The following is a 21802-nucleotide window of genomic DNA, read 5'->3' as shown; positions in this document are numbered from 1 at the left end:
GGAAGGGATCACATGGGTGAGGTCTATATCCAAGTGGGTATAAATAAGTTAGTACTGGCTTTCTGATATTCATTTGTCTTCCATCCAGCTGCTTTGGGATAATATCCCTCAAGGTAAGTCTTTCTGGATGTTGTCTATAATAAGGGAAGCAAAAAGAAAACAATGTAGAATAAGCTATTTGTGACTTAGGAGAAATAGACAAAAAATATAGGCAAGAGATGGGAAAATAGACTATAAATATTTAGAGCTGTTAGATTTATCATCTCACTTCCTGATGAAATATTACAAGATTTTCTAATAGAAATGAATTCCATATTTGAGTTCAGAAAAGAAGATAATAATAAGCAGGTAATAATATTTGAAAAGTGAGATATATGTATGTGTGTGTGTGTATATATATATGTTCATTTATTTGGCTGTAAAAAGCCCTATGCCTGACTTACTTGTTCTAGATTTAAAGTAATTTGTGACTGTAATTAAAAACCAATCTATCATCTTCCATTTAATGAATACTAGTGCAACATATTTAGATGAATATTTTATACCCATTTCTTGAAGATCTCCAAATAACACCATATCTCTCATTAGGAAAAATTAGGATATATTAGATGAGTCTCAATACAGATTAGAATAAATGTTTGACTACAAATTTTTGTGGTATGAAACAAATATAATGGATTGTGGATAAACTGAATTCCATAGATGCAACATCAGAATAACTTTATTTACACAGTGTTTCACAATATCTTCATTTAAACATAAGAATTGTTTGAACAATGTATGAGACGAAGGAAGATGTGAAAACTGTTTGCAAAACAAAAGAAACTGCAAGTGCACCATTCTATTGCAGCATGGCAGTTTCATAGTCTGTTGGCTCAAAGCAATACCAAAATAAATATTGTTAGTCAGACTTTTAGACAATATTGCTAAAATAAGGATATATAAGGCTCATCATTCCTGTAATATGCACATTTACTATGATAAGGGTAAAAACTGAATTTTGTCAGGCAGAAATATATCCAGGCTACAAAGGAATGATTTCCCAAGATGGTGTCTTCCCATTCCCAGACTGAAGAGATAACATTCTGTTTAATATTTTACTTAACTCACCAGGCACACCAATCTGCTGTGTGACTTTTTTCTTGTCTTTGGATTAAACAAAAAATGATTGTAATTCTGCTGGTGTCTATGTCCATGGTGGTGTTCAGTGGTAAGTTGCAATGTATTTTTATGATTATTTGACATTATGTCAAAATACTATTTTAAGTATGAGCATTTGGAAACAGTCCCTTAGAAACACACCTTCACTCTGCTCAAATTTTGGTGTTCAAAACCCAAATGCACTTGAAGACATTTCTTTATGAAATACTCATAAAGTATTTTTCTCAGGACTTGTAGTGAAACAACAAAATATGTAGTGGGGTTAAATATACAGCAAAAAAAAAAATTTGCAACTTCTTTTTGCTAGCATTTCATCATTATTTAAGCCATTAGGACTCCAAATTTATAAGTTTCATATAAAGAGATTCTAGTCATTAAATACATTTGTATTGTCTTAATTCTCCAAACCATTCAGTACATCCTGAAATAGAACCCATGTCCACCTAAAGATCCTCTTTTGAATTTTAGTATGAATAGCTTTTTCTTCATATAACTCTTTATATTTTATTGTCATGAGTGAATGAACTTCCTGAGTCAGGGATGGGCAAACATCTCAAATTTCTGCAGTCTCTGCACTGGGTAGGAATGTCAGTAAGAGCTATGATGTGCAACAGAAGGACTCTCAGAATGTCTATCACCATTTCTGGTCAATCCATGGGGATATTTCTAAAGGGAAGAGAAAACTCAGGACCCCAGAATAGAAAAATTCTGCACTGACCTTCATCAACTTCACCAGTTACTTCTCCTCTGAGGGGTTGCTTGCATTGCAGTTCAGAAACCAAACAGGACTAACACAAAACATACAGGCTAAAGTTATGAATATTAAGGCATCTACTATATAGAGAGAAATCAGACAGAATATTCACATTTCCCACTGCAGTGACAGCAAATGCCCAAATACCTGCACTACCTATTTATTTTAAAAATATGTATTTTTATATTGATACTGCACTCTAAAATATCTGGACATTCATACATTTTTCTGACAAAACATTAAAAAAAAAATCCCCCAAACCTTAAAATGCTGTGCAACAGTGTTTAGATTCTTTCCCCTTAGCTAAATACAATCAGAACATGAATATTTAAAGTGTTACCACATTTAGGTTTGGGGAGGATTATTGATTTATCTTTCTGTGGGATTTATTTTGCTGATCTCTGCTCTGAGACTGAAGCAAATTCTGTGCATGAAATAGGATCCTTGAGAGGAATTAATATGATTTACGAAGAATAAATCAAATAGTTTGGGTTTGCTGCACCCTGACTTTTTCTGGTATAGTCAAGGTTTTTGCTTCCCAAGGATTATAAGGAGAGCATCCATGCCCTGTATTAGGACATTTTAGTGAACCATGGCTGAAAAAGACAACTGGAGGCGCACTGATGTTTTTTCATGGGCTTTATTTTATACACATTTCAGAAAACTGTTGTCAGGTAGGAAAATCACAGATGCAGTCCAGAAACAATATTATATGTAACTGAACATGAAAAGAAATTCCATGGATAAGGTGTACAATGGGAAAGCCCAAGAGCTGATGTATCATAAAAGCCTCCTCAAAACGTACTGAATTTTTTAACAGGTTTTGGAGAGAGGTGAGATAAGTTGGCATCCCCAGGGTCTTCTGAGATTTAAAGGATTGATTTTTGTAGTGAAATCTTTCACTGCCTCTACAGGGAATGACGTAGGACAGTATTTCCAAATACATGATACCAAAAGATGAAAAGAGAATAATTACTCCAGAAAGTATTTTTTCCTTGTTCCTTACACCCCCAATTTAATCAAAAGTAAGCAATCTTGTTAGCAAACATTGGTTCATTGATCTTGACTTGGTGACAATTAGAAAAGGGTTTTTTTGTAATTAGAGGACTTGAAGAGCCAATGATTTACCAAACTGCTGAGCAGACATTCCTCTCCAGGGGAACTTCAAACATTTATGTGTTAATTGGATGTACACAGTTCAGTTTGCTCAGAATAACTAAGTGCAGGTGAAGGATGGGGAGCAATCACAGCTTCCAGCACCCCTGGAATATGGGTTTGTCAATTTTCTCCTCTGACGCATTTCAACTCTACGGGATTTTCACGTTTTCCAAACATTTTGCTGAAAGGACAAAATAGTTAATGGCTCTTCATCAACACTCAGTTTGAGCCAGGGTGTCAAACCTGGCTCCAGTTGCACTTGACAGAACCTGGCCCAGGTGACATTTGTCTTTGCAGAGGAAACACAGGCTTTAAGCCAGAAAATAAGGGTTAGATTTTCTTTAGCAAGCATATGTACAAATATAGCATTCAATGCTGGTTTTTTGCAAGGCATGCCATTATTTTGCCTGAAGCTGAAATCCTCAGGGCACTGAAGCTTTCAACAGACTTGTTCCAGTTCTGTGAAAAGACCAGCATTTATTTGGGAGACTTTTTCTGGTTTGTGGAAAGAAATTTGCTCCCCTTAGTCCTACTACAGAGAGGGACTCTTTTAATGGATTACTCTATCTAAAAGCTTCTTGTTGTGACCAAGAATTTCAGGAAAAAGAATAACTCAAGAGGAAGCACCTCTTCCTGACTCACTCAATCCTGCCTCCATATTCTGCAACTGAACTTGAGAAATTAATTGCTGGGAGGATATGACTATTACCATGAAAATCTTGTTCACATCACAAAAGTTGTGGACATCTTGAGAAAGCACTTATACATGATCTTTTAAAAAATTCCTATTTTTCCTAATCCTTTGTTAAACACAGAGTTAAGCCTCCTATCTAAAACTCCACTACTCTGATTTACTCTTTTACACCTATATTTATTGCAGGAAAATGGAACAGATGAGCAAGAGAACTGTCAGCTCTTTCCCAGAATTTTTTTAGAGAAAAAGGACAGCTTTCTTAATGCCAGTTATTCTGAGACATAAATTATGTCATGAATTTAACACTATGGGTTTTTTCAGTTTCAAACATATAGATTCTATATATAGATTCTATATAGCAAATACCCTTTACTTACTTTACTTTCCTTTCCTTTTAAAAAGCCAAAGTTAAAGAAATCCAAAGTAATACACTGTCTTCTGAAATCATGCACGGGAAAAAAACAAGTGAAAAATGGGAAGGGAGAGGACAAATATTATATTTTACTCTAATTCAGGATTTGGCCAACAGAAAAAATGGAAGTGTTGAAAAGATGCCAAATCTACCACGTCATCTTCAAAAGGAAGAAAAGATAATTAACTTAAAATATGAAGAGTTATGGGAAGAGAGACAATGAGGCAATAAGCCAAGATGGACTCAGAAAAACCAAATCACTTCAAATAACCCAGATTCACATTATGGCACAGGGTTACAGAGTATTTGGGACATAGATGGGCACTAAAACAATTTTATATAATTCTACTAATTTGTCCCAGAAAGGGCTACTGTTCAGATGGGAACAGGAAGACAAAGATTTGCTCATCCTCAGCAGCAATACCTGTTCAACAGAGACTGGGTTTTGAGCTGAGGGGGGTGTGAATTACCAGTACACACCAGTCCACACCAGTACAATTCTGGGCTTCCCAGGGTGGGGGTGGAGCTGAGCAAGTACTTCATGTCTCTGATAAATCAGCTTACCAGTGTATGAAGATATTCAAAATGCCTGCAGTGTGTCACAATTAAATATATGTTGCTGGTTTGTTGTGATCTTTTGGGGTTTGGTGGGGTATTTTTGGGGTTTTGGGTTTTTTTTTACATTTAAATGTTTTTCTTCTCAAATTTATTTGCTGAGGTAGGTGGCCAAGAACGGGAGCCTCCAGCATTCCTGCCAGAGCTGCTTAACACACCTGAGAGATTCTTGAGTAAGAAAGGTTTAAGCTTTACTTTCTGCAATATTTCATGGCAGTGGGAATCCTTGTACTCCAGAAGCATCACAGGGAAGTGTGAGCAAATAGCTGGGAACTCATCTCAAAATGGTTTAACAACTGAAGTGAGACCAAGGGAAGTCTGAGGACAATTATTGTAATTTATATATTTTTTTAAAAGTAAGCATTGTTTGTTTATTTTTTCATTTAGACAATGCCACACTCTTCAATGGAGTCTTTCAAAATGTGGAAAGTGTTGCATTATTTTTTGGTACGTATCTGTTCCAGTTTTATTTTAGCTCTGAAGAGAAATCCTGTGGGGTTGTTTTTATATATTTACAAAGATGAAAGAGGGATTTTTGTGGATGCAGATCTCCCCAAGGGCCACTGTAACACTAAGCACTGCTGGTGCCAAGCGTTGCCCAATGTCCCTGCCTTGTCTGGGCTCTGTGCTCCTGCAAACGTCACCTGTGTGTCACCCACTCCTGCCCCACCTCCACTCACCAGGTGTTTTATGGCTGCTCTCCTTCCAGACTGCCTGGGTTCTCACTTCACCTGGTTACAGTCCATCTTCACCAACTTCCCTGCCCTTCTCAACTTTGTGAACAAAATGAAGTGTGTTACTGGGTTTTGTCCCAGGGATTTCGAAGACTATGGCTGCTCTTGCCGGTTTGAGATGGAAGGGCTCCCCGTGGATGAAGCTGATGAGTAAGTCATATCCATGAGAGGTCCTTTTCTGCCCTGACTGGCAATAAATGCCCTCATGCTCTGATCACCCAAAGCATAACACCTGTATGAATTAGTTAAAAACAGTAATAAAAAGATAGATTTATCTGGGGGTAAGTAAGACCCACACCATCTGGCTCTAGTGAGAGAAAATGTAATCTCAGGCCAGGACAATCAAATAGTTGTTTAATTATATCAGCAGGAGATGTGAAAGGAGATTCAAAGAGAGTCAAGATACATCCATGTCTGTGAAGAAAATGGGTTTTCCAACAATGCAATGTATTCATTCCCTCAGTGAAGACAGCAACGACTCAGAAAGGGCTAAGCCTATAGATAGGTGGAAATTAATCCAACCACTCTGCAGCATGGGATGGCTGGGAAAATGGAGATCTAACCCTGCTACTGGAAACAAGCCATAGAACTACTCTGTGAAAGGTTTTTTGAACAATTGTGATGACATCCTGAAACGGGAGCTTGAGTCAGTTCAATGGGTGGATACCCAAGAGCTGAGCACCTGGGCTTTTGCTTCACTCAGCTTCATTTTAGTGCAGAGCAGCACAAACCCAGAAACTGCAGAAACATCCATCAGCAGGTTTGTCCTGAGAATCACCCACACAGCCAGTTTGTATTTACAAATTGTTTTGCAGCCCTGGGGTGAGGTTTCCCTACCAGCACAGAATTCCTACTGCCATGTGCAGCAAACAGAGACTGATTATTGCTCTGCCACTGACAGAGATGTGCTCTTAGTTCAAGGGTGCCTCCAAACCAGTGGCTTGCCTGTCTCTCCCAGAGACAGTTCCCACAGTGTTGCATTTTTTTTTCACTGATTTTATTTCTTAGAAAATAGTTTTGCAAATCTTGGGGCTTGCCTGCGCAATTTCTGTTCCATAGAAAAGGACTCAATGCCTCACAGCAGGTGTTTAAGGCATGGAAAAGTACTAGTGCCTGTAAGAGCAACCTTTTCCCATTTCCCAGAGTAGCTCATTGTCATATCTAAATTAGGAGCCTCCACAAACTTTGTGAAAGAGAAGCAGGCCCAGAAGACAATCCATGTCTTGCAATGACAGGGAAACAATCCCTTCTCTGCTTGCAAAGGGAAGCTAAGTGAATTTTTGGATTAACTGTTGCTTCAACTGTTGATGTAATCGTGAATCTCTAAACAAACAAGAAGTGCAGAGAGTTTGTGTTAGGATTCTTATGCAGTTAGAGGAGCTTTTAGGTGCTAACACCTCACTAGACCTCAGGGAGAGTCAAGAGAGCATTGAGACATCAGCAGTTAGGTGTTCAAAACCCTGTTCCTGATGGAGCTCACGGATTTCAGCCTCATTCCTGCAACAAGGCACAGTAGAATTTGTGCAGAGGAGCCATCAGGCCTTTCTGCCAAATGCTGTTTGCCCTCACTTTTTTTAGATACATTCCTTGGACTCCTTCTTTGGTTGTGAAGACAAGCAAAATATTGTGATAATTATTTATTAATACAGTCAATGATTTAATATGAAATTCTTTCTAAATATAAGAGGTGAAGGAGTGTATGTGTAGCACGTGTAGAAGGGCTCTCTGGAAGGGAGCCTGGCAAGGAGCAGGTGCCAGCCTTCCTGGCAGCAGATGCTGGGCTTGGATATTTGTGTTGTCCTTGTCTTCAGCATTGTCCAGGACAAATGCTACTCAATAACAGAGCTGTGTTTTGAGTCCATTTCTCTGAAATGAGGGTATTTCAATCTGAATCTAACAGCAAGACTGTTTAATCTATGTAACAATTTTACCTGGGGTAAGTGGTGACTGTTTTCCTTGGTGTTTCATTTAGAGCTGGTGTCAGTGCACAGAGATGTTGTGGAGATGATTTATCCATATAAATAGATGAAGAGAGGAGAGGATTGAAGAAGAGCTTGTTGTTTTAGTTGACTTTTTATTCCTACTCAAGCTAAAGTGGCCCTGTAGGCAATTTGAGTTTGGCAGGACAGCAGGAGTGCAGGAAAACACAAGGTTTCTGACGTATAGTGGCAGGAGAAAACTGTTTTACTCCAGTGTGAGAAAAATATTTCATGGCCCTTTCTTATAGCTAAATGGTGCATTTCAATTGTGATTGCTGCATAAAAGTACAAGAAATAGAGGATAAAACTGCATGTATTTATATAGTCCCAGTGAGACACAGGAATTCACATTGCAGAGCCATGAGTGCACTCCATGCACTCCATGAGTGCCAGGTTCAGTTTAGCTCTCCAAATCTGCAGTGAGGAATGTTGGGACAGGACTGGACCCAAGATCTCTGGGGCTGACTTGTGAGACTTTACTTGTCAGTGAGCTGACAGTGCTGAGGGGAGGTATTTGTGCACTGGTAGTGGATTTCTTATATGAAGTGCCTGTAAAGTCCTTGCAAGCGCCCAGGAACCACAGCAGGACCGAAATGTTTGGTCACCCACAGCAGACAGACCTGCTCCCACCATGGAGTTTTGCATGCAGCCATGGTTATCCTGCCACTCTGACTCAGGGAAAGGCAGCACTCTGCCTTTCCTTTGTCTGGGGATCCAACTGAATGGTTTGACCTCTCTGTTGTTTCCTCTTCAAGATGCTGCTTTCAGCACCGCAAATGCTACGAGGAAGCGCTGGAGATGGAGTGCACGTGGGACCCATCACAGATTTCTGCAGATGTCAGCTGCTCTGCTAAAAACCTGACCTGTGGTGAGATTGACCTGTCAAAAGAGCTTGACACTGGAGCCTCACCAGAAGTTCATTCTGGTCTACCTACCAAAAGTCATAGACAAATTCTTCAGAAACCATCTCCACTTCCCAGAGCTGCTCCAACAGGCAGCCTCTTCCTGGGGTTTCCCTTACTTTACAAGATCACTAAGCATTGCTTAAGATGTCTCCACACATCAGAAATGCAGCAGATGCTGAGGAGAGACCTGAAAAACTACCTTCTGAGGCATCAAGGCCTCATTTTTCTGCACTTTGAGGGGTCAAATTCATTGTTCAGAGTGTCACGCACACTCCTCAGCTACAGCACTATCACCAGTGAGGGCAGAGATCATGGGTTATAACAGGAGCTATTCCATGCAGTGCTGGTACAGGCCTGACAAGAGTGCAGTGGGGTTCTTTAATGCCTAATAACTTGTAATATAATTTTTCATCAAGTTTTGGCTCTCAGAAAAGACTATATGCTAGAACATGATTTGAAGATACCAGCAAAGAACAGCAGAATCCCCAAACTAATACCCTTACATCCTATTTAAGCAACAATCTGATCCAATTTCCATTTCTTATTTCAAATTAAAACCAGTTTTCTTATTTAAGCCAATCTCTAATTGTCCAAGTGCATTTAAGCATTAATAATGCTTTTTAAGCTCTTTCTGTATAGTCCCCATCACAAATTCAAAATAGAAGCTATGAAAAGTCAATGTTTCTTTAAACTCTGAAAGGTAGGAAATTTTGAAGAGAGAAAATAGTATTTCATGGGGAACTGTTTCATATCCTTTGTGTTAGGAGGAAATTTTTAACTTTGAGGGCAGTGAGGCACTGGCACAAGTTGCCCAGAGAAGTTGTGGATGTTTCATCCCTGGAAGTGTTCAAGGCCAGGCTGGTTGGGACACTGAGCAACCTGTGCTAGTGAAAGGTGTCCCTGCCATGGCAAGGGGGGGATGACATGAGGTTTAACACACCTTCCAATCCAAGCTGTTCTAAGGTTCTCTGATCCTTTATAAGGAGCAAATCACACATCCATGAAAGGCTTGGATTGTGGATTGTGACTTCGTGGAGTTAGGAGGAATATTTTAATGCAGTCTGTGAAATGTTAAATGCAGTATCAGCTGGATTAAGTTTTCCATGGAAAAACTAGAGCCTTGCTCTGTAGTCCTCAATGCTCTGCAGACACAAGCAAAGAGATAATAATTTATTGACAGCCATGCCAGTCTGCATCAACTGGTGTTTAAAACAAGAGTTGGACTATGAAACTTGTCCATGTTTTGCATGGAGAAGCACAGTATAAATAGGTTTGGACTAACAAAATACAGACCCAAACCTTACAGGGAGGAAAAAGCAGAAGATGGAAAAGACTTTTCAATAGTGCCTTGTTTGTATTTTTGTTTTATTTCCAGAGTCTGTGGATCCCTGTGAACAGTTCCTCTGCACCTGTGACAAAGATGCCATTGAATGCTTTGTGAATGCACAGATCAACTCCTCCTTGAACGGGCTGGATGTCTCCTCCTGCCCATCTCCAGTTACAGGTAATAACAGGGATCTGACCGAGTGCCCCTCCTGCCAGATTTTCTGCTGGCACCAAATGTGACCCAGTGAGAATGAAGCAGGAGCTGGGTGCTTTCCTGCCATAAATCTGGTCTCTGTTTCATGTGTCCTGTCCATTTACTGCCTATTGGGTGAATACCAGGAGAGAAGGTGGTGGCAGACTGATTGCTGTCCTGGAGCAGGGCCAGGAGAGGCTTCTGAGATGGGAAGGGGGCTGCAGCCCATGAGGAAAGAGGAGAAGGTTTCGGGGAGATCTTTCTGCAGTTCTCAGTACCGAGTGGGGTGTGGAGAGAAGATGCTGCCAGACTCTTCCTGGAGGTGCACAGGGTACAAGGATCACCACTGCAACAGGGAAATTCTAGTTAGATGTGAAGGAATTTTTTTCTTCAGGAAGCTTCTGCCACCTGGAATGAATGAGTGATACTTGTGATGATGTCACTAGCAGGAAATGCTGAAAATATTGCTAACCCAAATCTTCCCTTAAACGATTCAAAAACTGGCTGGAAAAGCAAAAACAGGCTTGCTCTGGTCAGTTACTTGGCTTCTATTCTGGAAGGAAAACCCCTGCTAAGGAGGAAGGTGAGGTTTATCCCCGTGGTCACACACTGATCTGTGCTCTGTAGCTGAAATCACAGCCCTGCAAGAACAAATGCCAGCTCCGTGGGAGCAAGCCTGGATTAAAAACTTCATTCATATGGATTGCAATCCGAGTATGGCAGGGGCAGGAGCTCTGGGTCCCCAAGCTGAGGGAGATGTGAAAAAGCAGCATTGGCTTTTCTAATATTTTGGGTCACAGTCACGACCTCCAGTGCTAAGGACAGACAGACAGACACACCTGTGTCACACCCTGGATGTGTACACACCCTCCTGAATGCATCAAGGGAGAAGAACATGCCCCAGGAAGGTTTGCATCAAAGCCAGGTTGTTGTCTTTTTTTAAGACAGCAATCTTTCCCTGGATTCAGATATCTCTGATATACAGTATGGTAGATCCAACACACTAAAAATAAAGAGGAAATTGATCTTTGCTAACAGGAAAATCATGCTGATTTTTATCACTGCTGATAAAGAGATTCCATTTTAGTTCACTGGATGCCTCTGCTAATTTTAGGTGATTGATTATATTTCTTGTTGAGAAGAAAAAAAAAAAGCAACACTGAATGAAACATTTTCACTCAATGTCCACTCATGTTATAATCCTTCTGTGTAGCTGTTCTGTTCAGTTCTGACTTTGGGAAAAAAAATAAAAAATAACCCTATCTGATGAATCCATAGGCAAAGGATTTTGGTAGGTTCTTTATTACAGAGAAAAAAAATTGTGTGAAATGGGCATGTATTTGACTAAATCTTTAACAGGAATACATTCAATGGACTCCTGATTTGTGCTATTCAGATCAAACAGTGAAAAAATCCCCTTCTCACACTTTATGAGAGACCCTTCTCTTTCAGAAACAACCAGCAAGAGAGAGCTGACAACACGACACATGGAGGGTAGGTCACCTCTGTAATTGTTTGTCTGGAATGTATCAAATTGAGACCGACTTATACTCAGAAAAATAAGCAGAAGAAATAGAAATTTGAAGAATGCTGACTGCCAGCTGATTCCTCTTGTTGAGGTTGAAACTCTTTGGGATTATTTTTTGTTATTATACTGCATGTAGCTCAAGAGAATTTAGTATCAGCAGGATATAAATACTAAAGCAGTATTTTAATACTGCTGCTGTAATCATAATAAAATTTAGAAATAAGTTCCTTTTTGATGACTCTGATCATGTTATTCCAGGATACAGTCTAGGGATCACCCTAAGCCACAAGTAAATTTGGTTTTTTTCCAGAATTTGTTCATCAAGGGGTTGATGGAACACCAGCTGCGACTGCATCTGTGGAAGAAGGTTTGCAACTTAGAGTGACAAAAGCCCTGCTTGCAGCTCCCAAAAGCTGAGAGAATATTTGCTTTCTTTCTGCCCTTCTAAAAGGACTCATGTAAAACTAGATGTAATGTTTTGGTGATGGAGTTCAAGATTGAATAGGAAGGTGCAATTTTTCAATTTGTGCATGTAATGTGTTTAACCAGTGTTTACAGTGAATTTCCCAAGGGCTACAACAAAACCTGTTTTCATCAGAACATCCTTTTTCCCCTGGGAAAACAGGCTGGGGTGAGCTGTTTGGCAGAGATGGCCTAGCCACTGGACCCACAGCCAACTGCATGTTTCTTGTCTTTAAAAGATATTGAATTAATTAAGATCAAGCAGCAGCATGAGGAACTTCTGAGCATGGTTTGTGCCAACGAGCCACCAGTTTTTAGTTTATTTATTTGTACCAATGAAATCCAGGCTGAAACCTCCTCACTCTGGTGCCTCCTTGGTGAGTTCTAAACCACAAGGCCAAGTGGTTCTCATGACAGTCTTTTTTTTCTGCTGCACTCAATGGCTGTGTAATGAGGAGTGGGTACTTGCAAAACCTCACTGCTGCAGTGAGAATCTGTTCTCTCGCCTGCATGGTGAGCACTGCCACACCAGAGGCCAGGGACAGAACACCCACAGCCCTTGGGGGACACGGTGTAAGAGAGGACCAAGATATGAAGAAGAGAGGGAGACCAGTCTTGGACTCTTACCCAGTTTAGCTGCTGCACTCTTGTTTTGTGGCTCCATCACAAGCAAAGCCACTGCTGTTAAGGGAGAAGTGGCATCAGAGCTGTTTGGAAAATGGACTGGCAGTGCTGGAGCACAGCTGCCTCAGCAGGAGCCAGAGTGAGCCCAGGTGGCCCAGGAGGCCAATGGCATCTTGGCCTGTGCCAGCAGTGCTGTGACCAGCAGGACCAGGGCAGGGATCACCCCTCAGCGTCATGAGGCTGCACCTTCAGTGCTGTGCTCAGTTCTGGGCTCCTCACTTTAAAAAGGACATTGAGGTGCTGGGGTGTGTCCGGAGAAGGGCAACAAGGCTTGTGAGAGGACTATAGAAAATTTCTTATGAGGAGTGGCTGAGGCAGATGGGTTTGTTTAGTCTTGAGAAGAGCAGGCTCAGGGGAACCTCACTGCTCTCTGCAACCACCTGACAGGAGGGTGTGGTGAGGTGGGCATTGGTCTCTTCTACTGTGCCTGCAGGGAAACAATCAGAGGAAATGTCCTTAAGATGAGACAGGGGAGATTCAGATGAGATATTAATGAGAATTTTTTCACTGTTCAGTTGCTCAGACTTTGGAATAGGCTGCCCAGGGAGATGGTGGAGTCACCACCCCTGGAGGTGTTTAAGAGGCACCTGGATTTGGTGCTGGGCAATGTGGTATGGTGGTTCAGGGGTTACAGGGGCAGGGCTGGGCTGACAGCTGGGTTGGGGGATCTGAAGGTCTCTTCCTCTCCTGATGATTCCATGATTCCCTGTTCATAGACCCCATATCTGCCAAGCACAGAACCAACATACACTGGATATGAGCAACCAGGCCACGGCTTAACCCAGAAAATCACAGAGTGGTTTGTGTTGGAAGGAGCCTTAAAGATCATATTCCAAGTCCCCTGCTGTGGGCAGGGACACTTTCCACTAGACCAGCTTGCACAGGGAGAGGTGGAAAGTTGGATTTTTTTCAGAACCTAAGAACTTGATTTCAAGCTTCAGTGTGCTCCTCTGTGTGTGCCATTGCCCTAAGTGTGAGTCTGGAATAATGAAAAACACATAGAATTTTTTTTTGTTTTTAAAAAACAATGTTTCTGACATGTAAAGGTTTGTGGATTTCTTTGTTTTTAATATTTTTAAATAGCAGCACATGCACAAGTGTAAGTACCTGAAAAGGCTTTATGCTGAGTGTAAGTGCTGCCTGTTCCTTCATACCTCTCCTGTATTATCAAAGTAGTTCTTTACAATACTTTGCATTCTTGCCTAGCAGCAGCTCCCGTGTTAGTTCATGTTTTTCTGTCTGCTTCTGGGACACTTTGTAATAGAAAACAGAACTCCTGAAGGAATGAGAGCACCTGTATTTGCACTTCTGAAGCAATCTTTTACTTCTTGAAAAAACATCTTCTCCTGCTTCCTATTGAGGCTCAGTCCATCATAAGGTTCCAAGCATTATCAACGAACAAAAACCTGTATTAGGAATTTTACAAAGCTGAAAACAATATAGATAACATTTCTAATCAGTCTTTGAAGGCAACATTTGGAGAACCACTTACTATTTAACCAGTTGTCTTCCTGTTTAAACTCAAATAATCTTCATGGAAGTTTCTTTGAGTTTAAACAAGAAGCTTCATTAAACCAAAGCTAAGTATCACTGAGAAATTCTTTCAGAGGCAAACAAGTTATTCTTCACCTCACAACATTCGAACAACACAGAAAAAAAATGTGGAGATGATTTTTAAGATCATTTGATAGCTATTTTTATAATTTATCAAAAGGCAGCTGACAAATGAAAATAATTTTATCAGGTAAAGATAATTTTATCAGGTAAAGAAAACAAGTTAGAGGTCAGAGAAGTATTTGGACTTATGGCTGCCCATCCATACCTGACTCTCAGTGCAGGCAAACACAAGATGTTCACAAGGAACCCAGCATCCTTCTGTGCACAACTGGGATGCCAGACCTAACCCTGTTTAGTCTATTTGTCTGTCAAATGAACTTAATATTGAGTTTCCCAATTCAGCCATATATTTACACTTCTTTCATAGAATCATAGAATCCCGTGTTAGTGCTATGTACATTATTTGCATGCAATGAGATTAATTTGTGAGTATCACTTTGTCTGTAACCATCAATACACCACTGAGAAAAATAGGCAAGTGTCTCTCCATGATACGACTATATCCTCCGGTTTTCAGAAGAAGCTCTTCTCAGCAGCCTGACTGTTCATTACTGTGCTGGCAATGTGTTTCCTGAGTTTATATTTTCTATTTTCAACAGTGGTTTCTTTTGAGCCCAGTGACAGAGTCTTGGCGACTTCCAAAGCCAGAGGTAAGAGTCATTAAACGTTGTTGACAAATTTGGCACTCTTGACTACAGGTGAAGATGAATTTTCATTTATGAAGCTCTGTGGTGTCACAGTCAAAAATCTTCACCACAGGATTTCTGGATAATATTTCTTCTGCTGACTTGCACATCCTTTAGCAAAACACTTTGCTTCTCCTAATTACCATCTTAATAAATCCAGGCCCTTTGGTTTAAATTTATAATGCTTTAAGTCAAAGTAATTTCAGAAATGCATGGCAGAAATTCAGCTGGCAGGTCACTACCATGATGTCTCTGGTTTTTGTAGTTACCTCAAGGGACCACAGAGGCACAGCTCCTGCTCCCCACATCCTCTCAATTAAAGGTCAGTGACCCTCAGTTTTCCTCTTTCTTTGACTGACACAGCAATTCTTCATCTAAAAGCAGAGTTAAAACTCTGTGCATGGTAGCAGCAGGGCTGCCAGAGAATCAAATTTAGATCAGGGGCAGATAGCAGATACACAAACAATAAAACCTGGCTGAGAATCATTAGGTGCTCCTTGCCTCCAGCCACTCATTTGCACTCCTCATCCAGGTCTTTCTGAAAGCCTCTTCACATAAGGTTTAATGATATAATGGTTGTTTCTGTAAATTATGTCCACAGCATTTGCTGCCAGAAGGGTTTATTTTGATTTTGCCTCCTCCTTTATTACAGATAATTTCATGGAACTCTCTCCCAGTCTAAAACCTGTTCCAGCTTTTGCAGGTGTCTGTGCTTTGAGCACAGCCTCACCAGTAGGCACAGCTGGAAATGGAGCACCGTGGTAGATCTGGAAGTTTCCTCTGGCCCCTTTTGTGTAGAAAGGATTATCCAGGCAGGCTAAAATCCACCAGAAAAATGTCAGAGAAAACTGCTGCATATGGAGAGTAGAAAGCAGTCATTTTTTGTCTCTGATTACACTGTCTGAACAATATCCCTGTCTCCCACCCCGATGAATTCAGCATTGCTGTACTAAGCACTGGTTAAAATCACTCAATGCTCTCCTGCATTAACTTGAATGTACCAGAAAATCTGTGTATTGTGTTGCAGGTCTGCATGGCTCCCAGGAGATTATTTGTGATATCTATTCTTAGCTAAGTGTAGAATTTCCCAAACCCTGGTTTTATCTTTTACATCCAGCAGGAATCACTTTCATTTCAACATTCCACTCCCAAAGAAAGTAGCATAAAATGTGCACATTGCTGAGATTTCAAAACCAGTGTGTGACTATTGATCCCATTCTGCCACCTTTCATGGGCTTTGCTGTGTTCTTAGCAGTACTTTAATTTCTTTTAATCTGTTCTCTTATCCTGTGACAGGTTATTTTCAACACATACTAAAACCAGAACATCAGAGGGACAAGCTTAATGAATTTGAGTTTAGTCCAATCAATAAATTCAGCCAAAGAATTCAAAAGGAAATCTTTAAAAATATGAAAATACATGCCCATTAGTATTTAAAAGGTATTTATTTTGTGAAATGCCACATTGTTCACATTAACATTTAGAAAAGAAAATGAAACCATTTGATAAGTGTTTTCACTCAAAAATTAAGTTTACATAAAAAAGGTTTAAAAAGTAAGAATATTTTAAGTACCTCCAAATTCAACAAAACTTTCCTGACCTACAATAAAGTGTCAGATAATCTAAAAACAAATACCAAATTAATTTTTAGGATAAAGAATCTCCTGACAAGAATTATTTTTCAACTTATTTTCCCCTCAATATTTCCTTGTGGTTACAACCCAGTAAACCCTTCAGTCACCCAGCTCTGCATCAATCAAATAATTTCCTTCTTTCACTGATGTTACTCTCAGTTATAGAAACTTCAAGTGAACAGATACTTTTAAGGCAATTTAATCAGCAAATGACATTTCACCTGTACTTTATTTCTCAGTACAACTGACTAAGCAGCAAACAACATGATCTTCAGCACCTGCAAAGCTCTTTGTCTCAGTACATAGAGAATTAAAAAAAAAAAACCCAAACAATCAGCAGTTAAATTGATCATAGTTAACCACAGTCCTTTCTTCTGAAAGGCAAGAGATGTGCATAAATGACCAGTGTGGATACTCTCCTTTTCCAATTTTCCTCTTAGATACTCCTTCTCTATAACCATCAATTCACACTCCTTCTGCCTGAGGATATTACTCTCCCCAGCTATCTAAAATTAAAATCTTTTATGCTGTTTATTTTCTGTTTCTTTTTCTGCTTTCTTTTTTCTGCTTATTCAGAAGAAGATGGATTTATGGAAGCTTTGGTCTCAGTGGAAGAGATAACCACCTCCCCAGCCTCATTCCCAGGAGACAGTAACTCAATGCAAGTCAAAATTTTCCCCACCAACAAAAGTCCTGCAGGCACACCTGCAAGGACAAAAGGAAAAGGCAAGTGAAAACTGAATTACACTTTTTCTAATTTAGAGCACTTCCCTATTCCTGTTTATGGCTATCTGAGGAGTCAGCATTTTTCATGGATATGTAGAATGAAGCTATTTTGTTATTTAAATCTGGAGGTTGCATCCAATACAGGATCAATAGCACTGACTGCCCTGGAAAGGGCAGCTCACTGCCACCTGACCAGGAAAGCTTAACTAACCACTAATAAACAGCCTCCCACTAAGAATGAACAAATTTTAGAAGACTGCAGCTGATAATAGTTTAGAATATGCACTTTTGGACACGCTCCTGAAAGAGGAGATATTTGACCTTCACAAGTCTAATCTATGCATTTGTCTTCTCCAGAGACAAGCCCTGCAAGGGGTGGCCTGAGCACAGCTTCCTCTGGCATAGCTCTGGACCTGGGACTGTCTGAGAGAAGACCTGCAGGAAAAGGTAAATAAAGGGCTTTTTCCCCATTACATCTGATGAAATACTCAGCAACCTCTGTATTAAAAGCAGGTATGTATTACATATAAATATTATAGTTACTTTAAACCAGTTAGATAAGCACTCATGTATTGGTATTTAGAAGAACAGGAGGTGGAGACATCTGCAAAAGCTTCCATCACTTTAACCTCTTCTGCCAGTACGCTGTCAGTAACACTTTTAAAAACTACTAATTATTAGCTTGTAAGGAATTTTTTTTCATTTAATGCAGTATCTAAAATGAGCTCAGGGAATGATTCTCCCTGCTTTTGTTTGTTGGAAGTAATTTAATCACACATGCAGGTTACTTTGTTTTATAAGCAGCAGCAGCAGCAGCAATAGGAATTTTTCTGCTCTTCATTCTGACCTTTTGCTACAGTCTTGCCAGTCAGACTTTTTCTCACCATTTCTGATTCTGTTCCAATTCCTGCTCAGGGATCCCAGAGATCCTAAGACATTTCAGACCTGTCATGGCTATAAATCTACACTCATCCCATCCGTCCATCTGTCTTTTTAGGCTTCCCAATGGAGAGAAGCATCCCCGGAACTGGAAAAGAGCAGAAGAATCAACCCCACCTTTCACCAAACTGGAAAATACAATTTTAAAATACCAGCTTTTAGAGGGCACAGACCAATTTCCTGAACCTGTGGTTTATCCTGGGAATTAACATGAATTAATCAAGACCCAAGAAGGCACATGGGCAGAATTTCCTGTTGGAAACAGTAATCCAGGATTGACCCTGACAGGAGCAGGGAATCAGTCTAGAGCTGCAGAGGGGAAGATGGGATTACTTGTGGGAGAAGGGAGGATGCAGAGGGAACAGAAGCCCTCCCTCCCTCCCTCCTTCTCCTGCATCAGCCTCTTACATTCTTCTCCCAGCAAAGTCCCAGAACAGCCCCCTTTGATGCCTTTTTCCTGATATGGAACACTGTGGTTTTTTCAAATCTTAGGAATAATTCCCATAATATCAGTTCTTCCTGAGTAGAAGGAGCCACAGAGATATTAGGATTGGCATTTGGTGATGCCAAACCCTCAGCAGCACTATAGCCATTACAACAGATCACTCCTGCATTTGGTCTAGGGGCACTACAGCTCAAATTGGACTATATTTCAAATGAGAACAAAAAAAAATATTGTTTCCTTCAGCAAAACATGGTCATTGTCCAGTTGTCATGGTGGAAGCACAAGAAGTTAGGACTGTATTTTCCAAATCACCAAGACAGAAACCACTGAATACTCAGCTGAGTTTGAATATTCCAAATGAAAAATTTACCTTTGAAAGATTACAAAGGACTGCTAAGTATTGCTAAGTATTCTCACTGCAGTCCAATTTGACTTGTATGTTCTATCTTCATAGGAATCTCTCTTCCCTTTAAATTACCTTGCCCTTTTGCTGTCTTGCTCAGTCAGCAGTACTCTAAGAGCCATAATTCTTGGACTGAAGCAGTAGAGACAGTAAAACGTTGTCCTGCAAAGTTTCTGATAGCTCTGGAAACACTCCTACCTTCACAAGAGAGCCCTCAAGCAGTGAAAACATGATGTGACAAATAACAACTTTGCTTTGTAGTGTGCAAGCGACTGACCTTTCTGCAGGAGAGAGGACGTGGAAGAGTGGAGAGGGAGCTGCCCCAGCTTGGAGAAATGCTGTTCTGCTTAACTGAGCGGTGCCCAGAGGAATTTGAGTCTTATGGCTGCTATTGTGGCCAAGAGGGAAGAGGCGAACCCGCCGATGCACTGGACAGGTGTGGGCTCCTCTGTATGTGCCATTAACTGCGGGCGTTACTTGGTGCCCATGGACCAAGGAAGATCACTACATAATTTTCTGGGCATTCTATAGCTTTGCAGCAGAAGTCAAGTCACATTCTGGGGGGGAAAAATCCACTTAAATACATACAACACAAAATACTCTAATGTGACTAAACCACATTCCATTGTTGTGCCAAATTTTGGAGAGGACTTACTAACTGCAAATAAGAAAGAACCATGGGGGGTAAGCCAAGGAGAATGAGGAGTACATCAAAGGGATGAGGGTAAGGGTCACTTGGCTAAGAGGTGGCTTAGAAAGTGACTTTTGAAGAGAAGAATTAACATCCACCCAGGGCACACTGTCCTCCAGAAGGGAGCAGAGCTGGAGCAAAGTTCTGCCAGAGCTGCAGCCAGGAGCCAGCAGGGCTGCTGATGAGGGGCAATGCAGAGAACTCCACAAATAAAACCACCTCTGGGAGTCTTTTATTTATAGCTAAAAATCTCCTCCTCTGAAGAAGTTCATAACAGCTGGGGCACATCAGGTCCAAGTAGAGCACACACCTTTTTCCTGCACTCACACACAAACAGGACAGCACAGGCATGAAAACTTGGATTAGATGATGGCATGATCTGGGTGTCATGATGCAGTTTTCAGATTTCCAGCCAGGATTTGAACACTGGAAGATACTTCTCATGGCAAACTAGATCACGGTTACAATTGTAATTGTGCCTTAAAATTAAAAAACACCTCTGTTAAACACATGACATGAAAAGAATGAAGAAGAGGAGAGTGAGAGTTGGAACAAAAATAGGAGGTAGGAACAACTTAGGTTGATTTTTGTCCTTCATATAAAAAAAATTCCAGGGTATGAAAACCAAAATTTTTTAGTTTTAATGGGCATTGAAAATAAAGACAGACAAATAATTGTGAGAGTTATGGGATTCAGGTAGAGTACTTTCCATTTACTTCTACTGTTTATTTTAGATGCTGCTTCTCTCATCACTGCTGTATGGAGCAAGTTAAGAAACTTGGATGTCATGCAGAAAGAAATTTGAGATCTGAAGTTGTATGTTTTGATCATACACCAAAATGTAAGCTTGTTTGAGAGGATATCCTCACGTCCTGATGACAGTGTATCAACATGATAGACTGAGTGACACTATGACAGAGCTGCTAGAGCTGAGTATGGAGACAGAAATATTTAGCTTCCAAAAAATTAGCAATGTTTACTGTAAACTTGAACTTTTTTCCTAGTTGAGACAAATGTTATTACACTGCTGTGTATGTGACCAGGTCAGGCTGAGAAAATTATATTCAGACATTTTATAATTATGGTCAGAAGTCAGCTATTTATGTCTTTACATTCACAAATTCAACTAAAGCCAGCAGAACCTTCCACTGCCCAGCACCTTGGCGTCAGGCTTTTATTTAGGCGATTAATGGTGACTTTGGAGACTAAAATTCATGGCAGATTTGAAAATTTAATTTTCAAAAGCTCATCAACCCGTGGCAAATTATTCATGAAGTAAGTTCAACAGCTTTTCAAACATGAATTGTGAAACTTCTCTTTCAGGCATTGGCTGGAGCACGTGTGAGAAGCTCCTCTGCGCCTGCGACGCGGCCGCGGCCGAGTGCATGGCTTCTGCCTTCTTCAACCAGAGCCTGAAGCTGCCCCACGGGCAGGGCTGCCGACAGGAGAAGCTCTCCTGCCCAGGAGCTCCTGCTGAAAGGCCTCCCACAGGCACACAAACAGGAACAGGGGCTTCCAGCTCCCAGGAGAGCAGTGAGGAGGAAGGAGCCCTGCGGGGCGGATTGCGAAGAGCCAAGAGAGGGACCCGGCATCCCATGGGGAACTCCAGAGCTGGGGGACAACACCAGGGCAGATAGCCTGGGGGCAGATAGCCCTGGGGGCAGATAGCCTGGGGGCAGATAGCCACCCACCTCCGGCTTGGGAAGGGGCAGGACAGCAGCCACGCACTGAGTACCTGCCCTCCTTATCCTCCACACGCTGCCTCACACTCTCCAGCACACAAATGACATAATCATAGACTAGGATTAGGCGTTAGGCTGTATTAACTCCTTACTGTGGGGAGGTCAGCACTATGGAGCATCTGTCTAGGTCAGATATTACCTTAAATAATTATTGGACAGTGTTCTGTATTATTTCACTTGATTTTTTATGTAAAAACTGTTATGATCAGACTGACTTTTGTTAACTGTGCACTTGGTTCAGACTGGATCTTGCTGATGGTGGCCAAGTATTCCAGATTTTTAATTAAAACCTGCAACTACTCCAACTCCCTCTG

The 21802-nt window shown here is 40.8% G+C and overlaps 1 protein-coding gene across 1 annotated transcript; it reads left to right on the top strand.

Annotated features, from left to right (window-relative positions):
• Nucleotides 1-1164: 1164 nt before the first annotated feature.
• OC90 (otoconin 90) lies at nucleotides 1165-21383 on the top strand. Its single transcript, XM_041407617.1, has 15 exons — nucleotides 1165-1200; nucleotides 4739-4747; nucleotides 4898-4967; nucleotides 5182-5241; nucleotides 5504-5678; nucleotides 8263-8375; nucleotides 9788-9916; nucleotides 11384-11425; nucleotides 11770-11826; nucleotides 14822-14872; nucleotides 17122-17268; nucleotides 17626-17715; nucleotides 19317-19491; nucleotides 20481-20587; nucleotides 21070-21383. Exons 1-15 carry the CDS (start codon nucleotides 1165-1167, stop codon nucleotides 21381-21383), a joined length of 1575 nt encoding a protein of 524 aa, XP_041263551.1.
• Nucleotides 21384-21802: the final 419 nt, after the last annotated feature.

Source organism: Onychostruthus taczanowskii, unplaced genomic scaffold (genome assembly GCF_017590055.1).
Source record: "Onychostruthus taczanowskii isolate IOZ18803 unplaced genomic scaffold, ASM1759005v1 scaffold27, whole genome shotgun sequence".
Taxonomy (NCBI): Eukaryota; Metazoa; Chordata; class Aves; order Passeriformes; family Passeridae; genus Onychostruthus; species Onychostruthus taczanowskii.
The sequence above is the reverse complement of the archived record's forward strand: the minus strand, read 5'-3'. Positions and strand labels throughout refer to the sequence as shown.